General features: G+C 33.8%; 1 protein-coding gene across 1 annotated transcript in view; it reads left to right on the top strand.

Moving 5' to 3' along the window:
* Positions 1 to 27137, top strand: part of PURG (purine-rich element binding protein G) — a 38889-nt gene extending 11752 nt beyond the window's left edge. Inside the window, exon 2 of the mRNA XM_006834498.1 lies at positions 26249 to 27137. Within this exon, the coding sequence (XP_006834561.1) occupies positions 26249 to 26353 (105 nt within the window). The 3' untranslated portion in view covers positions 26354 to 27137. The remainder of the gene's footprint in view (positions 1 to 26248) is intronic.
* The last annotated feature ends 850 nt before the right edge of the window (positions 27138 to 27987 follow it).

The following is a 27987-nucleotide window of genomic DNA, read 5'->3' as shown; positions in this document are numbered from 1 at the left end:
CTATACAATCAATTCACTTCTATAGAATTTTTTTTTTCTCTATTCTCTCATTCCTCTCCTCAAAATAACACTTTTTAGGTTCTGGATTTGCTTCTTGAATTCTAGGTGGGATGTGAGAGAATGGTTGATTGAGTATGGCAGTGCCATTGCCATTGAGTAGAAAGTTTCTGTAGCTTTCTATTTCAAACATCCCAGGCAGTTTGACCAAAAGAGCAAACCTAAGTGCCAAAACTGCCCAATAAAATAAAAACAGAACCACAGAATAATGATTTAGGAGAAAAGATAAAAATATATACAAGACACTTAAATTCAAAACATTCCTTTATTTACTAAATGACTTCAAAGACTGCTGTGTTTTATCTATAGTTCTTTAGCCATGTGATTTATACCAATGATTGTCCATTTAGAATTTCAGCAGGACAAATATTTTGATGGTTTAGTGAAATTCATTATGAAATTTTATCTATTGCTGCTTGGTATACATTCCAGAAAGAAATGTCATTCTATAGTCCAGATGTAAAATAGAGTTCTAAATTTCATCACACATAATCTTCCCCACTGGATTACTAACCACAAGATCAATGGTTCAAATGCATCAGAAAACATTAAGTAAACACTTCGAGATCCACTAAAACATCTCTACCATGATAATATCATAATAATGTTTTGATGTCCATATGTTAATATGAATCATATGTGTTTCCATTTTTTAGTAGGCTCCTCAGAAACCCTATATAGAGTGACAGTCAAACCGACTTGGCAGCTTAACAAAATTTCAAAAGGGTAAGGGCATTCATTTCTCTCACTACCAACATGCCTCACTCCACCCTACTTCTTCAGATGACAAATAGAAGAACAGAAAGGCTCTTTGAAAATTTACGCAACCACTGCCACTACCACCACCCTTAAGAGCAGAGACAAATTACTACTTATTATGGGCTATGCCAACTAAATGGCACTTAACAATTTAGATGCTCAATTTACCTCAACACTCTTACCATATTCTATAAAACAGTTTAGGATGAGTAGAAAACAGATTTAAGTTGGAATGATACAGATTGAAGAATCAGTTACATCCACCTCTCTGTACATATAGAATTGTCAGAAAAATATTTTACCAGCATAATTAACAGGTAATTTCAGAAAGGAATTACCCCTCCAGAAGTTGTACCACCACCATTTTTAAAGAGAAGAAGGTATTAAAAGAAGGGCCAATCAACATTGTCGTTAAGTGTCGACTAGTTGTTCCAACCCTATGTAACATTTCCAAGGAACAGCTAGAATGTTTGAACTCCTAACTTTGTGGTTCACAGTCCAGTGCTAATCCTACAGTGCCACACCAGTAGTAGTAAAAACTATTATTTGTTGAATGTCTGCCATATATTAGTAACTTGTTAAGTGCCGTCGAGTCGGTTCCGACCCATAGCAACCCTATATAGGGTTTCCAAAGAGCGACTGGTGAGCTTGAACCGTGGACCTGGCAGCTCAAATGGCTTTGCAGTCTGGCGCATTAACCCACAGCGCCACACTAGGGCTGCATATTAGTCACTTGTTGTGTTGTGAAGTGCCATCGTGTTGGTTCCGACCCATAGCGACTCTGCATAGGGTTTCCAAGGAGCGACTGGTGAGCTTGAACCATCGAGCTAGTAGTTCAAACAGCTTTGCAGTCTGGCGTATTAACCCACAGCGCCACACCAGGACTCTATATTAGTCACTACAGGGCCCTTATATCTACTACAAGCAGTTGATGGATTGTGAACAAGTTCCATTCCTAAATCTGTATTTAATTCGAATTTGCATGTAACTCAAAACAGTTAAATATGTTCATATCTAATGTCAGTCAAGTGTTTGTCTTAGTATAGTATATATTATACCTTTCTAGAAGCCCTGGTAAGAGAGTGGATTACGAGCTAGACTGCTAACTACGTAATCAGCCGTTCAAATCTACCAATCGCTTCATGGGAGAAAAATTATGCTTTCTGCTTACATAAAGATTTACAACCTCTGAAACCCTATACAAGGTCACTGTAAGTCAAAACCAGCTTGGTAACACACAACCAGCACCACCACCATACCTTTCTGTGCATTAAAAACGTTAAAGAGCCACTTCCAGCTACGCTAAAACATCTCCACCATAATAATACCAAACCATTAGTGTTCCTGGTGTGGCACTGTGGGTTAACGTGCTGGACTGCAGTCAGTTTGAACCACAAGGTTGGCGATTCCAAGTCGCTCCTTGGAAACCCTATACAGGGTCGTTATGGGTCGGAACCGACTCGACGGCACCTAACAACAATAATGTTTTGATGCCAACATGTTATTATGAATGTACTTCCAGTTTTTAATACAATAGGCTTTATGGAAAGGAGGCCATAAGTATGGGTTATATGTAAGAAGTTCTAAACCCAGGAAATGCCTGCATTTCTGATCCTCATAACTCTCTTTATCTTCCTTATTTACATACCATTTTGTGGTGCCATAGGATAAGCACTGATCTCAAGGTCAAACTCACCTGCCACTCCTTGGAAATCCTATCCAGGGTTGCTATGAGTTGGAGCTGACTCATCGGCACTTAACCCTTATAAACAAGGAATCCTGCTAGTGTAGTGGGTTGTGAGTTGGACTGCTAATCACGAAGTCAGCAGTTCAAATATACCAACCAATCCACAGAAGAAAGATGAGGCTTTCTGCTCTTGTAAAAATTTATAGCCTCAGAAACCGTATACAGGGTCCCTATGAGTCGAAACCAACTCCATGGCACACCACCACCACTAACACCACCCTTAAGAACAGAGACAAATTACTGTTCATTATGGGTCTATACTGACTCAATGGCACTTAACAACAAATGAGTCTATAATTTTATTTTCATTAACCAAAAACAACTGTTTAATTAGTCTGGAAATAAATTTTATAAATATTAGAACTTTACTGATTCTTTACAACTTTTCCTCCATCTTACTTTTCTTACATTGTTACATTACTTTTCGTATTTAATTACCATGTTTACCTTTTCTTTCCCTTAAGTCCAGGGGGATAAAGTGAGGTGGCTGCTGTATGGACAGAGTTTTCTTTACTACTGTATACCACAGAGTTTCAAACTCAGTATGAATAAAAATACCAGAGTGTCTGATTAAAGCATAGATTGCTCGCACACAGCTCTAGAGTTTGTGTTCAGTAGTTCTGGTGAGAGGATGAGGGAAGGACCAAAAGCTTGCATTTTTAACACATTTGCATTCCCAGAATGATAAGGTTGTGAGGACCATAATTTTTTAAAAAGTTAAGGAGATACTAGGTCAGCTACATAAACTAGTGAAGGAGAAACATTGTCAAAAAAGAAAGAAGACTCAGTGCTACTCATTAAACCTTGAGAAGTGTGCAAATAAATTGACGAGTGTTTAGGAACAATTACTTTCTTCCATTTTTATCTTTTCATTATTTTTACCCTTCTTAATTCCTTTCAATTTTGACAGCTATCAAAATAATTTTGATAGCAATGATTAATAATGAGCTTTATATAAAAAGTTTAGCTTTCAAACTTAAGGAAACTGCATCATACTTAAATTTATTAAATAATTTGATGCATAAATCTTAGTGAAAGAAAGGATTTGAAATGTTTCCCTACTCAATAATTATTAAAACAACTTTTTATGAATATTAAGTATTAGGACTTATAGGAAACTTGGAATAAGTTTAATTCAGTCCCTTAATTTTATATTTTGTGATTTATGCATCATGTAATTCAAATGATCTATATCCTACAATAAACTAAGCAAAAAGAAAAGACTAAAACTGAAAAAAAGTTGATTGTCTGTTATAACATATGAGATAAATATACTAATTTCTTATAAAATGACATATCCAATTTGTATATGAAGGACTGTTGTTATTAAGTGCTATCAAGTCCATTCCAATTCATAACAACCCTGTATTGGGTTTCCAAGGAGCAGCTGGTGAGTTTGAACCTCCAACCTTGTTGTTCAAAGTGACATTGTGACCCAGTGCTTTATCCCGCAGAGCCACCCAGGACTCCAAGTGTAGGAAGAAGAACTGTATGAGTATACTCCACTGTATTTATGGTTCTTCTTTCAAATTAATAGTTATATCCATTGCATTCAATTTAGAGATACTATATCTGAAAAGTCATTGACTATACTATTTGAAAATTAACATATTTTAAAAGAATTTATCCAATATATTTTTAATTGGTGGATATTTTGTATTACAATTAATGTGTTTATCAAAATTAATAGAATCGTTTTATGTATAAAGTGATGTAATTTTACATATATATTTATACATATACATATAAACCTCCTATTAGCTGCTATTCAAGTAGATCATATCCTACTGGGACTATTAAATTAATTCATACATAGACATTTGGCAGTTCTGTGAGTTCTTTTTCCAATTTCTACCCTTCAGTGATTTGTACTCCATAAATTAAAAGAATCATTACAGGCACTATAACTCATTTTACATTTTTCTGTCTTATTTGAATATGACTACAATTTATATTTTTGATTTTTTTTTTTTAAGTCTTATAATTACATCTTAGTACAAAGGGGACTTCAAAAAATTCATGGAAATTTTCTGTAATCTTTTCATCCCATTTTCCCACACTTTGAAGCCCATTCATAGGCTTCAGGCAGAATAGATATGAATAGTAGTTTTATAGTGGACTTCTGGTCAACATGAGCAAATTTCAAGAAGGAATGAGTTACTTTCCTCTTACTGGAAAGCATTTGCTGTATGTAGGATGCATGGCGGGAATTAATAAATCAGAGAAGAATTGGAACATTATTACTTTGAAGATTCTTTTCAACTCTGAAAAACTCTGAATTTGGGGGGAATGATACTTGGAACTTTTATATTCAATTCTTGTGTTAATTTACTAGGTTGAATAAAGGCTTCCATTTTTCTAGTATTACTCAGAAAAGATGAAGAAAAACCTTGCCCTTTCCTCACACTCTGTTATTGCAAAACAGCATAACTAGTTTTCAAATTTTCATGAAGCTTTACTAAAATAAATTAGGTAAGATAGATTCTATGAAATTTTCACTACAAAATTTATTTGTTGTTGATGATGCTACTGAGTCAACTTTGACTCACAGTGACCCCAAGGCAACAAAGTAGAACTGCCCCATAGGGCTTTCTAGGCTGTGATCTTTATGGGATCAGATAGCCAAGTCTTTCTCCTGCAAAGAGGCTGGGTAAATTCAGACCACCAGCTTTTCAGCTATTATTCAAGCTATTATTCAACCATTGTGTAAAATTAAGTATTTTTTATGATTTTCATAAGAAATTAATTTTTTTCAGAAAGGATTCCATGAATGAAATAAATTTAGTATTTGCATTATTGTAACAGGTTATATTATGAAACAACAAATAACAGTATGGTAAGTTGGAAAACCAAAGTATTGTATATTACTGAATAGACTTTTTCTTCAAAAAAATCCAGATTCAATTGTTTAAAGATTGAATAATAATCTCCTTAATAATCTTTGTTTTTTCTTGCACTATTAATTTAAAATGGGAAAGAACAATATAGTGTGCTAATTTCCTATTAATTTTTCCATTATAGGGGACAAATTTCCAAGTAAGTTAATTACTGTTGCAGGTAATATGTGTGATTTTCTCCTGGAGAGTTTCAAGACTTGTAAAGGTCATGACAATGGCTGTGGTAATAATAACTAAATTTAGGCCTTAGTGTGAACCAATTTGAAACTCAGTTCTTACTTTCATGGTCCCCTTTTTTCTTGTCAGTTCTTCCATCATCTTTCTTTGCTTCTTTTACGGTAACAGTTCCCAATCTCAAGTTGTTTCTGTTAAGTACCATTGAGTTAGTTCTGACTCACAGCTACACTGTCTATGGTTTCTGAGGAGCGGCTGGTGGGTTTGAACTACCAACATTGTGGTTAGCAGTCCATCACTTATTCTACAACACCACATCAGGACTCCAAATTCAAATAGACTAGTAATAATACCTTTTATAAAGATGTCTGTTGAAGTGTAGTATACCAAAGTCTATAAACTGTGTATTACATGAGTTTAAATATTTAGCTAAGCAAATTTTACTCCACCACACAAATATTATGCATTCACATATATATGCACCAATTGCATATGTGTATATGCCAATTATTTCTATGTATATATCAAGTATATAGATGTATATGTAATTATAAAGAGCATTCAGTTCTGTTCACTCCTTCCATGTCCCTGGGGAAATAATGGAAATTTTATTTCATCTTGTTTGTCAATAAATTGTCTGCCCTAAAACGATTTGTTGAAAAATTAAAGTCTACATCTGAAGGAGGAGACAGAACAGCATTTATGCCAAACATTTGCTATGTTTCATCCCTGCTTTATTTAGAGCTATAAAACTTCTCATCGTAGTTCTAAAATTTTCAAGCTTAGTTGGCACTTGCAATACAAATTACCATGTGACTCACCTAAGGATATGCCTCTTCTAATACTTCAGAGAGCTTTTATTATCCAGTAGCTGTTGTTGTTAAGTGTCATCGAGTCAGTTCTGACCCATAGTGATCCTGTATAGGGTTTCCAAGGAGTGACAGATGAACTTGAACCACCTACCTTGTGGTTCAAATCAACTTTGCAGTCCAGTGCATTAGTCTGCAGTGCCACACCAGGACTCCTTTTTACCCAGTGTTGTTGTTGCTGTTAAGTGCCTTCAAGTCGGTTTCAACCCATAGTGACCCTGTATAGAGTTTCTAAGGAGCAGCTGGTGAGTTTGAACCACCGACCTTGCAGTTCAAGTGACTTTTATCCAGTGGTTCCTCCTTAAAGCAGCTGAGAATCTCCACTATGGTTCTGAGGAACTGGAATGATGGCCGTGATGATGTCACCAAGGATACTCTTAAACAGTAAGCACTATATTTAGCTCTAATGAGTTCTAACATTCATTAAAATGACAGCTGTTTCTCCCCTTAAAATTTAGTCTAGTGATTACAAAACATCAGTGTGCATAGCTTATTAAAAATGCAGATTCTGGTGTCCATCTCCAGAAATTCTGATTTGATTGGTCCCAAGAGGGGTTCAGAAATTACGCATTTTCGTTGGCTTTTGGCTCATTCTGATACAGGTGGAGGCCATTCTTTCTCATGGACGCAGACTGTGGAGTTAAGACTTGCACACTTTTTTTCATATCACTTTTTTTCCAACTGAAATTACTTAAATTTTAATACTTCCAGCCATAACACCATGGGATGCTGAATTTGCGTCAGACTGCAAAATCGTTTGAACTGCAAGGTCGGTGGTTCCAGTTCACCAGCTGCTCCTTGGAAACCGTATACAGGGTCGCTATTTGTCGGAAACGATTCGAGGGCACTTAAAAAGAACAGCAACAACTTTTAAACAATTAATATAGGGTGGTGGTGGTGATATGTCGTTGAGTCAGTTCCTACTCATAGCGACCCTGGCGTATGAGTTTCTGAGGCTGTAAATCTTTACGTGAGAAGAAAGGCTCATCTTTCTCCCATGGAACCAACTGGTAGTCGAAGTGCTGACATTGCGGTTAGCAACCTGACTCATGACCACTATGCTACCAGAGTTCTTTAAGTAATATATGGGTTTCACTTTAACACAGAAAGGCTGAATACATAAACTCAAGTCGTTACAATTTTGAATAATCACATTGGCTAGCTCTTTGAGTACTGCTCTCTGAGATTGTCCTTTCTCCTCAACTGCTTAAATTAAGAAAGAGTGTTTTTACTTAACATATAACCACTGGTTGTGCAATCCCCAGATTTCAAAACCAAAACATTGATTCTTTCTAACCTGAATCAATTTCATAGATGATTTCTCTTTCAGCCTATTACACTTGACTCTTAAGTATGGAATGATGTTTCTCAACCTGTTTTTTATTAAGTAAGATATTTTTGTAACTCTTCTTCTATAAATACTGGGTTATTAGTTATGGCCATTTAGTTCTCCAGGTGTATTCCGTATCTCCTTTATCGTTGTAGTACTCATATGCAAAAAAGATTTATAATTATAAAGCAATTGTGCTTATGTTACAATAACAGATCCTGGTAATCCTTGCATGACTGCAAATTAAGAATCTTTGATCCAGGAAGTTTTCCATTGTTTTTTTTTTAGAAAGATAAGTCTTTGTTTCTCTTGACACATAGGAAACTCCAGATGGACATTTTATTTGTTTGTTGATTGACTGGTTAGCTGAAGGGTTAGTGTTAGAATTGTCACAGCAGTTAGACTTAGGTCCTCGAATTTCAGTGGCTTTTTGCTGAACATAACACATAATATACTTATGTACTAGATGGGAAATGTTTCTGACTAAAATCACTAAATGATGTCAAAATCTTTCTTTAGTACAATAAACTGCTTAGTTTTTTGTTTTGTTTTTTTTAACTCTATTAGAATCATAATTTGGGAGCTAAAAATAAAACTGCATTTTTTTTTTTGTAAATGAACTTTTTAAAATCTTATTTTCAAAATCACTGTCAGTAAGAAAAAAAAAAACTGACCTAAGAAACATGCTTTTAAAACTCATTCTCCAGAAGTTTTTATTGAAAAAATTCATTTTACTCTGTTAACAATTTTCAAATAAATAAAATTTAAATATTGTAACCAATATCCATCTAAATTTCTAAAAATGCTATGCTTATGATTACACTCTGTATGATCTTGACATAAAAGAAATCTATCTTTTCCTGGCCTATATTTTCTTGAAGTTAGCATGAAATCTAATTGATAGTGAATCTTGTATAATGCATATTAATGAGAATGGAATCCTTATTCATAATTTAATCATTCATAATATTAATACTACCATGACTTTTTTTTCAGATAAATACTGTTTACTTAGAAAATATTCAAAAATTATATGATTTTTTAACACCCTGATTTTTCTTTATTGATTGGCTACAATTTACCTGTAATGCTTTCTTCAAAGAAAATTCTTTAAAACTGATACTATTCTTTTGATTTCCATGTTTAAACTAGAAGTGTTTTCCTAGTAAGAGAAAAAAAAAATTTTTTTTTAGTTGAAAAGGTTCAGTGAAGGAGTTTTACAACTGGTACAATAACTTACAAAGAAATTCCTTTTTTTCTTTGCATTGCTCCCCTCACTATTAAAGAACTTTCTTTGCTCATTATTGTCACCCCTAAACCACACACAGTCATTTGGTGCTTGTACATACTTCCAGCACTTGGAATTTAATCTCCTCTCTGTTGATAGTCTCTAACATGACCAAGGCTCTCATATTTTGCCAGTAGGATCATTTCTCTTATACAGTGAATTCCAGTCTGAAAATTCCCCAAGTTCTGGGCCTTCATTTGATCAATGTTTACTTATTTATCAATTACAATATTAAATTTACTTAGAATGAAGAATGCCTCTGTGATTTAGATTAGCTAAGGTTAGCTTATATTATTGTTCTGCTAGCATTATTAAACTGTATTATTTAAGTGAGCCTTTGGATATTTGATTACTGTGCAATTTGGTTTGTTCATCACCATTCTTGTTTGACTACTTTTTTTTAAAGACCCAAACATTACATCTAATGACATACTAAGTTGTGATTCAAACAGTACCTTCCATCTGACTTGACATATACTACATAAAACCTATATTCTATTTGATGGAAAATTTTTATATTTTATGTGGAAAAATTCATCTTAGGTAACCACAGACGTTATATTTTCAATAATTCCTTTCTAAATAGCAAGTTGGTGAATCTGTTACAGACTAACTCCCAAGTGAGATAAGTATGAGTGCTGTATTATTTCTGTGCTATAGTGAATAAAGCCAAAAAATGTCATTGCATATTATTTGGACTATTATTTCAAGCATTCATGGAATTTCAGGAGTCCTTACACTGTCCCCTTGCTCCCATGCCCAGCAGTGTGGCATAAGAGGTAAAATCACTGAGTTATCAGAATACTTGGTTTTGCTTTCTATCTGGGCTTCTGGTAGCCATGTAACCTCTGTAGGCCTCAGTTAATTTATCCATAAATTGAAGAGATTGGATCAGCATAGAACCCTTTGTATTTCCTATCTTCCTAGAGTCAGTGAAACTCCTCTTAAAGTTAACTTTGACTGTTTTTTATGGCTTTTCCTCACTCTTCTCCAGCCCCTCGTTGACAATTTATTAGCCATCCTTTTCTTCTTCTTCTTTGTTGTTGTTGTTGTTGTTAAGTGCTGTCTAGTCAGTTCCAACCCTTGGATAGTGACCTTGGATAGGATTTCCAAGGAGCCACTGGTGAGTTTGAACCACCACCTTGTGGTTCAAACCGACTTGGCAGTCCAGCACATTAATAATCCACAGTACCACACCAGGACTCCTTTCCTTCAAATTTTTTTGTTGTGTGTTTTCTTGTTTTTAACAGTGTCAGTGTTTAACTTGCCCACTTTCCTTTTTTACCCTGCCTTTTAATAATTATATATTATCAGAAAGACATCTTTTGACCCTGTACCACAGAATCATTAAATAGGCAATTCTTCCAGTTCCGAAAGATTTTTAGACACACAGTCAAAAACCTGATTAAATAATGTGATTATTTTAAAACCAGGTAAGAAATGCTATGTCATTGTTATTTCAAAGATTGTTTCACTAGTTTTTAAGGTATGGTAGACTATGGATTTTCGTTTCCTGCACATCCAGAAATATTCTTCAGCTTGCTTAAAGGATAGGGATAAATAATGGTCTCCTTCTGTTCATAAACTGATGTTGAGTGACAGCTCTGTACCACGTCTGTTGCTAAGGATTGTCTGTTGCTAGGGATTGTTGTTAAGTGCCGGTCAGTTGGTTTTGGCTCATTGCAATCCTGTACAGGGTTTCCAAAGAATGGCTGGTGAGTTTGAACCAGCAACCTCATGGTTAGCAGATCAGTGCTTATTCTACAGCACCACTCCAGGATTCTTGCTAGGGATTAAGAATACAATAATTTACTAAAGACAAATATCTCACTGCTGTTACCTTTAGATGTGACATGTCTAAAATTGTCTTATTCAAATTAACTTTTGGACCCTCGTCAAACTGGCATATTTTCTTCAATGGATATTCATTTGAGCACCTGCCACATTGTCAGATAACGTGTTGGTATACATGAGAAGTGGGTTTGAAGCTATCTATTACAAAATGCTGTATGTTACATTCCATTTAACAATTTATTCTTTAAAGATGATAAACTATCTGGATTCTGTGCTCAAAATATATCCCATTGATGCAAATTTAGAGAAATAGAGTGGTACTTTTTGGAATATAAATTCTGTGTTTGACATTCCAAATCTCTATTGATGTCCAAGAATGAAAATAACAATTCTGTTTCATCTCATGTGCCTACTGTGTTCAAATGGTAATGACTTCCTGAGCCCTAGGTTGGAGATGATTGTGAATTCCCATTCATGATACAGAAAAGACCATAAAAGACTGCTTGATTTCCACTACATGCAAGTTGAGTTGGAGAGGAGGGGAGGAGGTAAGCAGCAGTGGCACAAATATCAGGTATTTACCCTCTCTCCACTAGACTTTTATATTCATCCTCACTTAAATTTCATTTCACTTTCATAGAATAAAAAATATCTTCACAAATTCTTTTCCTCTACCTATGCCTGGATTTACAAAACCCCATCAACGTTTTCAACTATGATGACTATCTCACCAGGGTCTTAGCCAAATGAATAAGCCCAGTTCTAGTCTACCCTGGTTATGTTAGTGAATCAGCAGTTGTAATAGTTTTTATTGTAGAGGCATTGCAATGAAGATACGTTAATATATAAATTCAATTTAATTAAGGGTTCAAAAGAAATTTTTCCTGAAAGTTTTCCCATAAGTGGTCATTAATTTTGAAATATTTTCTGGCTAAGTAGAAAGAATGTGGACTTTAAATTTTTAGTATTATAATACAATTTTAAATTGCTTTCAGAGTTCTTCTACATGTTTTACTTCATTTCATCCCAACAAAAATACTCATTTAGACAAGTTTAGTTCAGTATCACTATATTAATTTAGCAAATTAAGGAAACTAAAACCCACAGGTTAAGTGCTTTGCTGTCAGTCTCTTAGCTACCTAATGAAACACCAAAGTTTATATTCAATAAATACAACTATTTATTGAAGCCTTCATATTAGCACTATAACTGTTAAGTGGTAACATAAACATTTGCCCAAAGTGAATGCATTTTTAGGGCTAATTTAAATAGTTTTTTAAAATGGCATTTCTGAACTCAATCACTTTTTTTTTTTAAGGATTTTGTTGTGTATTGAGTGAAAGTTTACAGGGCAGATCATCAGTTTTACATTCAACCAATCATACCCCTTGTTTCATTACAATGCTTTTAATCCCCTCCATGTACCATCAGCTAACAGTATTTCTCTCTGTTCACTTTAGCTCTTTTTGAGTTTTTTGTTTTTGTTTTTTTTAACATTCAGGCATATATAATAATTTATACCACCAAAGGGCACATTCTGCAAGTCTGCCTTCTGGCTGCCATCTCTTAATCCCTCTCTTCTCATGAACCTAGAGTCCTCAGCTGCTCCCTCTCTCCATGTCCCCATCTTTGCCTCCTTCTCTGGTGTCGCTGCTTCACTGGATAAGGTTTCGCATTCCACTCGTGCTCTTCTCCCTTGATGGTCATAGGGTTCTCTGTTTCTGGACTATAAGATTAACTACCATTTTGTTACAAAACTTCTACCTTTAGAATTGTGACAGTCGCAATTAGTCATGATAACAATTACTATTGAATCATAAGAATCTTATCCCCATCTTTTTTTTAATCACATTTTTAGATTCAAATTTATACTTGCTTTATTGTCGAGTCTGGTCCACAAAGAAGACATATCCAGCAAGTATTTTGACACTCATATCTGTATACAAATCATTTGCCTAGATTCTCACCATCTCCATCAGCCTCTTTGCCATCTAATTCCTAAATCTTTCACCCTTTAGCTAACCTTCTAGAATTTGATCCTGAAGATGAGACTACAGATCCCTTCGCATTCTGTTGCCACAGGTCTTATCATGACAACTGCATTGCAGAAGTAGCCCTTACAAATGATTATTTAAAGAATTTAAGAAATAAAAGCACTTAATTTACACAGCAAGTTCAATTGACTATTAAAAATCAGCTGGTGGATGCTTTCCCTACAATTTTCATATACTTGTATGAAAGAAATGAATGGCCACGTAATAAGTTGAAAGTAGGCTGAAATTTTTGAAAAATCTGTTTGGAAGAGATATTTCAAGGTTTTATCAAAGTAACAACAAAACCCACATCTTCTTCATTTACATCATTACACACCATAGTTAACAGTAACAACGAGAGTACTGCAGTAGTCATTCACACACATACACAATTTAGTCATGTTAAGTATATTAAAATTAAAAACTCAAAATAATACACAGTAGAACTATCTCAGAAGGATTAAAAAGCATTGTGCTTCAAGTTCTGTTACCTAAGAAATTCTGTTAAAAAATGAATTTATTTAACTTTATTAACTGTTAACCATAGTTTTTAACATCACTGAGGAATAGAAAGCTGAGTTTTAAATTACTATCTGCAGGTTCACTTAATGTGTCCTGTAATCTCTATCTGTGGCCATGAAAGTTTCCTGTTGATTCCATCTGCACTGAGATCAGTATGCCTAGAATTATCAAGGAGAAACTTAATAGAAATTCCACATTTAGCAAGAGCCTAAGAGAAGTTACACATTTGGGAAGGCCTACCAGAAGTTAACACGTTTGGAAGGCTCTTAATAGAAGTTCCACATAATAATTGTAATCCATTCCCTCCAGGCCCTTAAGCAATAGAAGTAATTGCAGTTGTATCTCTAGGTACTGAGCTCCCACACTGTGCTCAGAGTCACAGTGATCTGGGACAGAGTAGTGAATAGCATAAACTTTGGTGTCAGCCAGCTCAAGTTCAAGTTTGAAATCTGTCACTTATTATGTAATTGGGGGCAAAATTTACCTAACAACAATATTTTGAGCATTCATTCAACAAACTAATACTGATTACCCACTATTACTGGGCAGTCTTTTCGGTACAGGAAATGTATTAGTAATAAGATAAGACCTCTTGCCCTCACAGAACCTATAGTTAACCAGAAGTCACCTTGTTGTTGTTGTTAAGTACCATGAAGTTGGTCTGACTCATAGTGACCCTGTACAGGGTTTCTGAGGCTGTAAATCTTTACGGGAGCAGAACGCCTCAACTTTCTCCCACGGAATGGCTGGTAGTTTCGAACTGCTGACCTTGAGGTTAGCAGCCTGATTCGTAACCACTACACTACCAGAGAAGTCACTTAAGGAATATAAAATGTCATAAGGTGCATGAAGTTGTTAGCAAAGTTTCTATCATATAATGAGCATTTAATTAACTGTTTAAATCATTATTCTTCTCAACACATAAAAAGGAAGGTTCCCCAGAATGTATTTTACGAATTGTGCAAAATTAGAAGCGATCCTTCCCTTACCACAGGAATTCTTAGGTGTGGCAATGGCAAGGAAGTTGTGCTAGTTATAATTCTCTTGAAGCAAATGTTTTCAATGTTGTACACAATTGGCACGCACAAATTTTTGGACAGGAGACCAAAAGTACTAGCCATAAAAGTTTAAAAAGGTAAATTAGACTTCATCAAGGTTAAAACTTCCTGCTTATCAAAAGTTCATTAAGAAAATGAATACACTGTCCACAAATTGGGAAACATTAAAGCATAGTTTTAATTACTGGAGAAAGGACTGCTTTGTTTTCAGTTTGTTTTTTTAAGATGAGACTAGGTAGTTTGCATGATTTAGGAAACAATTGCACCAGAACTGAAGGATTACCACTATAGGTACCTATACCTAGTATTGGTGTAGGAACCTATGGTGATTCAATATAAGAATTTCCTGTCAATAGCTACTATCAACTTTTGGGGGGAGCCTGCATTCATTTTATAGCAGGTGGGAAAAGTACTGATAATGTTATGTGAATTAATCAAAATAATTTCACAACTTGAACTAGAGTTTCATTCTTCCACTATCCAATGCCTGCTTCTCTATTACATTGCTTCCAAATCAATGGGAGGCAGTATGCAGGGTTCATTGAGAATAGTTCTGATTTCTTCTCTCAATTGGAAGAGTTTTCTCACCTGTTTATTTTAATGTTGAAAATATTACTACAAGACTATGACTATACATGTTTGTGGGTCATTTTGGCTCTGAGAAAAATAGTTTTTGAAGGTTGATGTAAATTTTAACCCTTGGTGATGGTGGTGGTTCTACAATTGTGTTAATTTATATTTAATTTTTATGTTAGCAACAGCAGTAGCAGTTGCTACTGTAATAATAACACATGGAATTCTTATATATTTCAGAGCATTTCTTTCTTATTGATTATGTGCTCATGTTTCCTAACTTAATCATAAACATTTCTGATGTGGAGTAAGAAGATTCTACATGAGGTAAGAAATGGTAATTAGAGGAAAATGAAAGCATTCATGCATTCATTCATTTATTCAACAAATACCTACTGAGTTCCTCCTATGGGCCAGGCATTGTGCTAGGAAAATTGCTTTTGTTTCTTTTTTCCATCTAGTTTCAAGAAGAAATGATAATGACTAGCAAAATTACATATTTTGTATGTCTTTCTTTGACATATGTGGATGTGGAACAGCATAAGTTTTGATGGGTTTGAATTAAATTATAAAAAGAAATGAACTGCAGAAATAGTTGTCTGGCTGGTGATAACAATTTTAATGTTGCAGATGAATACTTGGCATCACTTATGGATAAATTCCATTCAGGATATTACTATTTAGTTCTCATAACCAATTAGAGTTTTCTCATTTATTTTTGGAAATATCAGATAAAATCCTAAAGTACTTTTTGTTGGAAATTTGGAATTCACTGGATATTGTTACTCTGGATGTAGCCTCTTTGACGGTGATAAACACTTATATGGTCCCTTAGATTGAATTGGTGGACAATCATAAATTAGGCCTCAACCACTGGCATTCAAAGAATTTGGTTTAAAATGTGATTTACCATATATACTCTTGATTATGCACCAAATTGCATGAGGTAAAATCTTGTTTCCTTTCCATTTAAAAGTTTTACGTTACCCAGTGTCCTTTCTATACTAATACACCAACTTCACTCATCCGGAGGGAACTAGAGAAGAGTAAAGAACATACTGCTGTAATGGCTATTAAGTACAATGGGAAGCATGTTTTATTGATTTTATGGCTTTGAATATTTTCACAATAATAAATCATAGAAACCCTTTTCTGTTCTAATATAGTTTTTAAACATATTTTATATCCTTTCTTAGAACTAATACATTTAGTATGATAGTCCATAAAATAATTTTCTTATTTTTGCCCTAGTAATAAAAATTTATTTTGGTTCCTGATATTAGAATCCTGATGTAGTGCTATAGGATAAACACTAGACCACAAGGTCAGTTTAAACTGCAAGGCTAGCAGTTCAGACTCACCAGCCACTCCCTGGAAACCTTATACAGGGTCCCTATGAGTTGGAACTGACTTGGCGGCACTTAACAACAACAACTCCTAATGTAAAATCCATGTCTTCTTTTGAATATTATTCATGGATCCCATTCTAGGTCACATTGCTGTCTATAGGATGGTTTAAAGGGAGAAGTTTTGAAATAAAAAAAATGTCAACTAACTTCTGCTTCAACAAGAATATTGTGTTTAGCAGGAATGCTTTTTTTTTTTTTAAAAAAAAAAGATATTTTATTAAGGTATAATTCACATACAGTGAACTGTTCAGATCTTAAGTGTACCATTCAATCATTTTTTATGAATATCAAGACACAGACCCATATCTGTCATTACAGAAAGTTTCTTTGTACCCCTTCCCTGTCAACATTTCCTCCTTCCCCCAACCCCATCCTGACTTCCAAAAGCAACTACTGATCTGATTTCTGTCACTACAAGTTACTTTTGTCTATTCTAAAATTTTATACAAATGACACATGTATTTTTTTAAATGTGGCTTCTTTTACTCAATTCAATATTTTGAAATCATTCAGCTTGTTGCATTTATCAACAGTAGTTTCTTTTTTATTGTTGTGTTGATGGCACTTAAAAAAAAAATACAGAGACAAAAAATAAGCAGATCTTCATTAAATGTCTGTATTGCCACATGACTACAATTATAATCCTGGCAGCAGACAACCTGTAGTAGGCACGCAGAGAGACAAAATAACCTAGAATGTTAATAAATGTCAGTACTCCTAATGTGCAAGGAGCTCTGGTAGCGTAGTGGTTACGAATCGGGCTGCGAACCTTAAGGTCAGCAGTTCGAAACCACCAGCCGCTCCGCGGGAGAAAGATGAGGCTTTCTACTCCCGTAAAGATTTACACCCTCGGAAATCCTGTACAGGGTCGCTATGGGTCGGAACCGACTCGACGGCACTCAACAACAACAACAACTCCTAATGTGCAAACAACTCCCCTACCTTAATTAGAGTAATGTTATATGCATAAAGAGGTACTCTTTTGGAATACTTTAAATTATACTACGAACAACAGATCCTGGATAAGTTTACTATAGTAATTGTATTGGCCATAGAACTATTATTTTCTTCACTTTATGCTCTGCTTTAATTTCAGAAAGTAAATGTGAAAAATAATAGCAGGTGAAGAGATACTTACTTCTTACTGTTGTTGTTAAGTGCTGTTGAGTCAGTTCTGACCCATAACGACACTGTATAGGATTTCCAAGGAGTGACTGGTGAGCTTGAACCACTGACCTTGCGGTTCAAGCCAACTTTGCAGTCCAGCGCATTAACCCACAGCCATACCAGGACTCCTACTTGTTATACTATCTCTATTATCAAAACACCCTGCAAGTTATGCATTTGTTGTTTTTCACTAGAAAGATGTCACAATAATTTTTATGCACTTCTTCAAATTATATAACATAGATGCTGTGAGCTCAGTTTATTAGAAATTCACTTTGACCCATAATTCCTATGAAAGAATATATGAATTAAAGTAGAATACATACAATGAGAGCAATATTCAGATGGTATTTTTGTTTTACTGAAATTCCTAATTAAACTTACCTAAACGTCATTTTAAGTGAAGAGTCTTTGGGATTCTGGGAACAGCAATAAATTTAAGAAGAGATTATACTGTGGTTCTAGGAAGCTATAATATATATAAATACAATATATATATTATATATATATAATCAATATATCAGAAAGGTGAATTATCACTATTAATTCTTCTAATGTAAAAAGAGCCTGCATTCAAACCCATCAGCTGCTCATTGGTGGTGGTTTTGTGCCATATTATTAGTTCCCTGACTCTTTGCAGGCCTGTATAGGATGTCTGAGGAGCAGAAAGCCTCATCATTCTCCCTGGAGTGGGAATTAGATTCGAACTGCTGACTTTGTGGTTAGCAGCCCAACAAGTAACCCGCTATGCTACACAGGGTCACTATGAGTTGGAATTGACTTGCTAGTACTTAATAACAACAAATGAAAGGAGAGGATTGAGCTGGCCTTTGTCTGACATCCCCAGCTTTACCCTTTCTACCCTCAAGGCTCTGTAATAAGGAACTGCAGGAACACAGAGATCCAGAACACTTAAATCCATAAATTTACCAATAGCATACAAAACAGGCACTTGCTTAATGTAAAGCTAGTAAGCCATTTTCAATGTTTACAAAACTGTTTAGCAAGGGAAACAGTCACCATATAGTACTACAGTACTCATAACAGTTTTAAGGGAAAAGGTACCCAAATGAAATAAGAAGCTTAGCCAGATTACTGAGAAAATATTAATACCATTTCAGAGTATTCCCATCTTCTAAGTCTCTCTCATCCACTTGTTTCCTCATTTCTGTCAACTTTATGTTTACTACTACATACATATACTTTCCCTTGCCCCTCTATGCTCATTTTTCTCCTATGGCTTCTAAATTATTTTACCATGTTCACATTTCATTCTAATAATTCCAAAATTACTAAAATAAGATTTCCTTGAAAATGACCTACTTCAGCGTAGAACTTGGCCTAAGTCTTAGTGCTTGCAAATAAAAGGGGAGCCACATTTTGATTACCAAGAAAATCTCATTAGTATTTTATACTTAATCCAGAATGTGGACTTGCATACTAAGCCTCAAGGATGTGGGTTCTAAACTACAAATACTAATAACTACTTTTGAGCAGTATGTGTGAGTTCACCAAACAGCTTATCACTTTAGTTGTCATAATTAAATTCCATTAACTGCCAGTACTGTTTGCTGGTGTGGTGCTGTAGGAAAAGCACTGGACTGCTAATTCCAAGGTTGGTTGTTCAAAACCAACAGCCTCTCCTCAGAAACCATATACAGGGTCACTATGAGTCAAACCCGACTTGACAGCACTTAACAATAACAACATTTGCTGCTAAACAGAAAAATAAGGATATAGCCCTTGCTCTCATTTGAATATGAGCAATGATAATCAGTTTTATGGTAGAAGGATAAATTAAAGAGGTCTTGGGATGTGAAATAAAGAATTTTAAATATGATTTGGAGTCCTGGTGTGGCACTATAGGATAAGCACTCAACTGCGAGGTCAGTTTGATGCACAAGGTCGGCGGTTCAAGCCCACCACTTCTCAGAAACCCTTATAGAACTGCTATGGGTCAGAACCAACTGGGTGGCACTTAACAATGGTGTAGCAGAAGGAAAGCTGATAGTAAATCATCTTTCTTTCATCCATGTTTTTATGATTTTATCAAGTAAAAATTAGGTTTTTGCTTCAAAGTTTTGTAATTAATGATGTTTTGTTGCATCTTAATCAAAATGTTATAATTAATTGTGATTTTTATTAAAACAGAGATTAAAATTGAATTATAGCCATTTGGTTTCTCCACTGATGTAATTAAAAAACATAACTCTAATTTTTTACAAGAAATATTTTTAACTTCCTCTCTTTGAAATTGTAAACAAAGCCATGAATTGTGCTTTTTTTTTTTTTTTTTTTTTTTAATTTCTCTATTCTTTAAAGAGCAAGCTGATGTAAAGTAATGGGAACAGGAACAAACTCCTTGCTGATAATTGTGCTGACCATATAAGGAATTATTATACCCACAATATTTGATGTCCTTTAAGTAGTATTCTCCAAAATTTAGAAGGCTTTACATATTATTATTACTGCAAAAGACAGAATAATGTTGATTTCTTTTAAAGTACATTTAATTATTAAAGAGAATGCCAAAATATGCTTTGAATATTATATAGATTCCCATTTTTATCAGAGACACAAGTTAGCACCATATAGAATGTTAGAAAAGACATGTTATCTAGTCTAACTTCTCAACATTCATCCAGTTCAGTAAAATCACTTATCTTCTCAACGGCCTTAACGTTTTTGTCCTAATTTCCAGAAAATTCGAGAACCTAGTCCCCAGTGATCGCCTTTCCGCTTTGTCTTCCCTTTCCATTATGATATTCTCCATATTCATACTAATGATGGAAGCTGTGAGGATTATTCTATGATTCATTATGCCTAAATTAGTTTAAGATAGTGTATTGCACTCAGAAGCACAATTTTAAATTTAATGGAAGAGTGGTAATAACTGCCAATTTTGTCATTTGTGTCTTCATACTCTGAAGAACACCTAAGATATGACCTTTGCCATAGTGAAATAAGAGCGAGGACTACGACTCCTGGTGTGGTGCCGCAGGATCAGCACTGGACTGTTACAATAGGTCGTTAGTTGAAACCCACCAGCTCCTCCAAAGCCCTGTGCAGGATCACTGTGAGTCAGAATTGACTTGACAGCACTTAACAACTACAATTGGTCAGCAGTTCGAAACTACCAGATGTTCCGCAGCAGAAAGATGAGGCTTTCTGCTCCCTCCCGTAAAGATTTACAGCCTCGGAAACCATGTACAGGGTCGCTATGAGTCAGAACTGACTCCACGGCACATAACCACCACCACCACCAACTTACAACTAGTAGTACCCTATTTTTGCAGAGAAGCAAAAGCGGGCCAGGACACCTTCTCAGGATTGGAAGTCAGGAAGATTATGTTGAGGTTATTTGGTCTGTTATCTCAGCCCCCTTTCTCACTCATTAAATCAACAGACATTTCTTTTACATTCATGTCAGCTAAACACTCTGTTAGAATCTAGGTATACAACAGACAAAAAGATCATCTTTGACCCCAGGGATCACATAATATATTATAGCAATGGGTAATGAAAGTCAGTAGTTCTTCACAGAGCTACATAGGATCTACATAAACCCTACACAGCTTCACCACTGCACAGGCTAAATATATCAATTCTGCTGCTTTCTTCATAAGGACACAATGACAGATTATGATTAGTTATAAAGCATTTTTGGAAATTAGAAGTACCATAAAAGATTTGAATACTAGAACAGATTATATAGTAGAAGCAGTTCTCATAATATATTCAGTATTTAGGTCACCACTATGTGACCAAGGATAGATAGAATTGCCTCGCTTTCACAAAGTAAAAAATAAATAAATAAATAAATAAATCTGTGTATTAGTGTAAGACTGGAATTCAGGGGTAATGCATGAGCTGGATTGACACTGTGGGTTAATGCACTGGACTGCAAAACTGGTTTGAACCGCAAGGTCGGCAAGTCAAGCTCACCAGCTTCTCCTTGGAAACCCTAGGGTTGCTGTGAGTCAGAACCGACTCAACAGCACTTAACACAACAAATATAGTTTAAATCTCACATATAGTTTGAAGTTTCCACACAAATTTATAGCTTCTCTTAAGAACCTTCTACATTTCAATGTTGTTTTTCTTTAATTTGAAATACTTGTATAAAAAGATTTACAAGCTGAAACCAAGATTATTGTTTACCAATGAAGAACTATGTTCTCATACTCAAACTATGAGGTTTATTAAGTAGGATGAATATCTGTCCTTCCCATGATTAACCTGTCAGTGTGTTGTATATGAGCTATTATCAGTAATTTATTACGTATGACCCTTTTTTAATTTTACATATGCATTAAAAGTGTATTAATTCTCTCAAAGGATACGAATTCATATCCTATTCTACAAACTCAAAAGATGAAGAATATACAGAATTCATCTTCTCTTTTATCTCCTTCTATATAATCATTCTTATACCCAAAATTGAGATTCTCAAACTGTTTAAAAAGGAAGGGGCTTATTTTTTATTGTCTTTTAATGTTTTATGGTTATAAATAATCTTAATTTTTACATTAGCACTTTTCTTAATTTTTTACAAATATTTTCCCCAAAATTAAGTGGGGTGTTACACCAGTTTGTAAACAATGGCATAGCAGGACATAGATCACGTATTGTTGAGAATCATTATCTCACATTGTCGCTTTCCTTTGAACAATATCTTTGGGGGCTGGGTTTCAGTTTATAATAAAACAACTCAAGTTTAACTTCACATTCAGAAACACCAAAACATATTTAATTTTTATTCCATTTATTTGAATATGTTAATATAATTGTTACATGGTAAAGAGATCTTCATTTTTTGTCTTAACCCTGATTTACAAAATTCAATAATATGGAGAACGTCCATACAGTTGCTTATTATTTTATTTGTTCCATATATTAGTGCTTTGATCTCTAGTGACTTTTGTCCTTATATTATCAATATACATTTCCATTTAGTGTTCCTACTTAGAATAAATAGAACATGACAATAACCTGTGCATCACACACTGTTGCTATATTTAATACAAATAAACAGTTAAGGTTAAGAAACTCAAAGCTTAATACTGCTTTTGAAACTTGGTTATAACATGTATTGTTGCTTCAGTGATTGAAGAGACTAAACAAGTGTACCACGGAGTCAGGATAACTAAACCAATATATGTGTGTTTTTTAAGAAGCATATGACTTCTCTGCTCGTTGTATGGCAGAGTATTCATAAAATTTGCCTGGAAAAACACATGATGTTTTCAGGTTTTGTGGGAATGCTTTGACTATACTTGCATTTGAATTCTTCATAATGACCAAGGTTCTTAAAAGCTATACTATTTTCAGAAAGTTATAATTCATCTTCCTGGTTATATTTGTGCTAAATTTGTGAAAATGTATTATACTAATAGAAAAAGGTAAAACTATATATGTACTTATATTTCAAAAACCAGCACCGTGTACATTCTAGAAAAATGTTTGGTAACTTGTGGCACTTTGGTAAAGGAATGTGCAATTATGAAGGTTTATTCCATTTTAATCTCATTTTAAATTCCCAGGAAGTACTGTTAGTAGTCTTTTGGTTCAAAACCAAACTCGATTTTATGGCTGGCACTCTTTCCTACTAATAATTCTTTTTTTCTTTAGCTATGTGGAGAATTTATATTAAACCATTCTTTGCAGTGAGTATTTGCTTTATTCCTCAACCCTAACCTCAAAAATCTTTATTTAAAGGAATACTTTAATCCAGTGGTAATCAGAAAAGCATTTTACATATCAGTTCATCTGTGTGATATTAGTAATTTTCTGCTAAAATAACTAAATTCTTGAAAAAATAATATTCAAACATTTCAATTAATTTTATTAGCTATAGTTGATTAAGTAGTTGATGCACATATAGTTATAACTCATCCTAAGATCTAGAGCTGCCAAGACAGCCATGTGCATAGCTGTGCTTAAAATATATCCATATCCTCCAAAGAAAAGGACAAGATTTACAAGAAATAGAATTGTGTGGTTATGGATGTATACACTTCTATTAAGTTACCAATATTTTACTGCAATATACCTATGGGTTAGTAGAAGCAAAATGAAAACCAATATAGATGCTTTAATATAAAATGTTGGCATAAATACAAATTATGCATAAGCTGTTGCAATTGAAGATATTCATTGTGCCTGTATCTGAAAATTTACTTTAGATTTTCTCTGGCATAGCTCATTTAAGGCTGCACAATCATTTTAAATGTAAAGACACAGAATATATGAATGAATGAAATGGTGGCTCTATGGTTGCCATGAAATTTAAAATTCTGTTGACATTTTTGAGGAAAATTGGGTGCTATATATTATGATATAAAATAGATTGTTCACAAGCAACATGTGAGTCTTATATATAAATCACAGCATGTAGAAATTGTATGTCTTTTACTTTTCCCACAAAATAAATTCTGAATTTATAATTCAAATTTATCTTTTTAAACTGCCAATTATAAAAAGTGGAGTCCTGGTGTGGCACTGTAGGATAAAGCACTAGACCGCAAAATCGGTTTGAACCACAAGGTCAGCAGTTCAAACTCACCAGCTGCTCCTTGGAAACCATATATAGGGTCGCTATGAGTTGGAACTGACTTGACAGTACTAAACAACAACAATTATTAAAATTAATTAATATGGATTGAAATATTAAATGAAATACGACCTTATAAAAGAATGCTAGTTAATAATGAAACCCCATATATTATCAAACTTCTAATAATGCTGACTTTGCTACAAAGCCTTAAGAATACTTTAGTGAAAAAATTAATTACTTGGAAAAGAAGGCACTTTATTACCTTAAAAGAGAACTTTGTATAAAATTTGTCTAAAATCTCTTAAGAAATTCTTTATCCTTTTATAAATTTATCCTGCTTATGTTTTTTTCTAAAGCCTCTTGTACTATAATGTAATGATTCAAACAATTTATGAAAAAACAAATTTTAACAGAAAATTATATATGTAACATAACCAATAAATAATAAAGTAATAAAACTAAGGTAACAAAAGTATATATGATAAGAGCAAAGCTGTTAGTTTAAATATTGTACAATAATTTGAGGCTTAAAATGTAAAATTTGAAATTTTTTATTATTAACAATTTTTAGATAGTTTTAATTTTTTAAAATCTAATCTTTAATTGGCACTGCCTTTTCTTGAAATGCTAATCAATATAAAGGAAATTCAAATTCTTAAGTTAGCCTTTGATAATTCATTTTTGTTTTAGTTCAGATTTTTTTTAATGTAACCCTAAACATTAAGAAGTCTGTTTTCTTCTGTATTCAAATCAACCATGTCAAGTGCATTATCAAATTTAAATCAATCTTATGGGTGTGCTGATAGGTACAGCTATTTCCTCTAAAGAAAATTAGTAATTGCTATCCATACAATGTATTTGATTCAGCAGAAAAAAAGCACAGGATATTGTTTTTTTTAACAAAATTTGAGTTCAACACTTTCAAGTTAACATATCTCTTTTTAACATTTGTAAAGGTATATATATATATATACTGACTTTTATCCAAGAATGTTTTTCAACAGAAGAGCATTTCACAGTGAACAAATTTTTCTTTTTTGTTTGGGGGCAATTCTTTAAAAAAATAAAACAAAATTCTATCCTTTAACTTTTTGTCTTTTAATTCTTTATGTTGAGCATTTTTCTATCACTAGTTCTAAATGCTTTGATGTGTAAATGCAGCTTCACAGACACAATCATTATTACATTGAATAGAAAGGAGTCACGTGTATGAGAAGTCTACCCACATCAAAGAGAGACTAAAGACAAATTCCATGTCAAATCTTTAGGTAGTTTCAAGTCTTTAGTTTGTTTTCTTTTAAAAATAAGATATATTAACCCAAAGGTGTGTTAATGTCATGGCATGAACAATCTTAAATGTAGATCTATTGAGTATTTTGTGATGCTGAGTAACAGGCTTTTCTCAAATCTCTGTAATGCGAAATATTTTCCTTAGAAAGTTTTGTTCAATGTTAGATTGTTGTTCTGAAAGATGTTGGTCCTAGTGGGATTTTTTTAAACCGGGAAAAACAAATAAGCGCATGTATTACAAGTTTAGAAATGGTGAACTAATTGTAAACTTACCGTATAGTACTGCCTCTATTTTCAAAAAAAGGTTTTGCTGTTAAATACATATAACATTAAATTGCTGCTGTACTGTAACTGAGTACTTTTTCCTAAAGGACCCTGTTATCACTATTCCAGAATTAGAAGTTGGGCAGATACATGATTGATTCATGTGTCTGCATAGACACTTCAAGGTATATTCTTCTCTTGGTGAGTAAAAATATATTTTCCTTGGCATCAATGCATTGAGATCTGAATATACCTATATCTATCCTTATTGTGCATTTCGTATACAGTATCTTCTAATATGCCAAAATTGGTCTGGACACAACTTAAAATTGAGGGTTTGTTACATGCTTTCTAACAGAAAGGTTTTCAAGGATGTCAACCATGGGTTTGTACTGTGAAAATAGTAAAACTCCCTTTAAAATTTCCTATTTGCTAAATTTAAATTAATATTTTTTCTTTAGCTCACAATTTACCCTAAATCCAGAGAGAATATCCACCTTTTTCACTGTTGTCAAATCAAGCATAAGGAACAGCCCTATGACACTACAAACACAGTTGAGGAATAAGGAATAAGTCTCTTATGTCACACTCCAGAATAAAGGCATTCGCTGAAAGAAATGAACTGAAGTTCATCATGAATGCAAGGCTTCTGTACTTGGCATTCCTCCACGGAAGCGAAGATAAGTATCAACGCCATTGGCATCATTTTCAAACTGACCTAATGTGGAATACATTCCACCACACTGGAGTACCTCTTGACTCTTCCAGGTTTTTGTTCCCCTTTTTTAATCAAACCTTTCCATTTCAAACTGCCATTTGTCAACACTGAGGTAGAGAAACATAAAGATTTGAAAATACTTTCTTAAGAGATCATGTAACTATCTAACTCTGAATTTAAAAATTGAAGGGAGGTTGATAATTGCAATCCATTGCCTCTTACAAGAAACATTTTTTTTAAATCTGTAACTGCTTTAGTGTTAACAGGGTACAAGTTGTTTTTTTGTCCTGTATTGTATTTAAAGGGTTCTCATTGATTGGTGATTGTATTGTACTGTATGAAAGCAAATCATAAATTGCCTTGTATTGTTTATAATAGACCATACCATGTACTACTTCCGTTTTCATGTTCCAAGTTTTTCAATGATGCATGTTATCAGTTAGGTCCTAAAATTCTGTGGTGCTAATTCTTCCATACCCAATGGTGCTTTTGTGGATGCTAACTGCATACATGCTGAACAAAGCTTGAAGTTTAAAACTTTCCTCCCATCCTCTGTTTATATGAAGTAAAATAAAATAACTTGAATTTGTCTCAAAGTATCACTGACAATCTAATAAACTGGTTTATATGTGTGATTAGTGTGGATTCGTAATTAAAAAAAAAAAAAAGTTCAGTTCTAGCATGTCCTCTGGTATTTATCATGTATTTAATTTGTGCCCTAAATTTGTGGTATCTTTGGGAATTTAAATTCAGTTGACTTGTCATATAAAATCAAGTTTCTTTAGGTAGGAGGTATGAAAACTAGATCTAGCATATCTATAATTAAAATAAAAAGACCAAAATTGTGCCATAAGAATGTTTTTGTGCTATATTAGTACTTTACTTGACAAAGTTTTATCATATGATTTTGAACCACAAAGTAAATTTGCATGAAAGCAAGCAAGCCTTCAAAACCTTTATTACAACTTAAATGACACTGAAAAGGCCATTCTGTATACAGATAATTAAAGCATACAATTCCATATGTATGAAAATAGTGAAGAAAATTCAAGCTTGAATTTTTCAGGAGAAGCTGACATCATATACTGAAATGGCACAATAGAAAAACTCATGTAACCATTTTATTAGATTTTTAACTTACGCATCCAGACATTAGGACAAGTGAAGCTTCTAATATCTTCATGAGGACAGTGGTCTGTGTCTTCCAAGTCAGAGATAAATTCCATATTAAGGCTGTGTGCAAATTTGTAGTCCAACCTTGGCATTTTCCTAGTCATGGGTAACTTTAAATTAAAAAATATATATAACAGCTGACATTTATTAATGTTCCTGGAATAGTAAACATTGATATTAAATAGTTAATTAGACCAGTCAATCTACTCTAGTTTATCTCTGAAATGGCATTCCCAAATTCCTGACTCTTTATTGTATAAAAAGTTTAAGTACAGTAATTGCTTCAAATAGTTATTAAATATTGTCTAA

Source organism: Chrysochloris asiatica, unplaced genomic scaffold, assembly GCF_000296735.1.
Source record: "Chrysochloris asiatica unplaced genomic scaffold, ChrAsi1.0 scaffold00011, whole genome shotgun sequence".
NCBI classification, from domain to species: Eukaryota; Metazoa; Chordata; class Mammalia; order Afrosoricida; family Chrysochloridae; genus Chrysochloris; species Chrysochloris asiatica.
The sequence above is the reverse complement of the archived record's forward strand: the minus strand, read 5'-3'. Positions and strand labels throughout refer to the sequence as shown.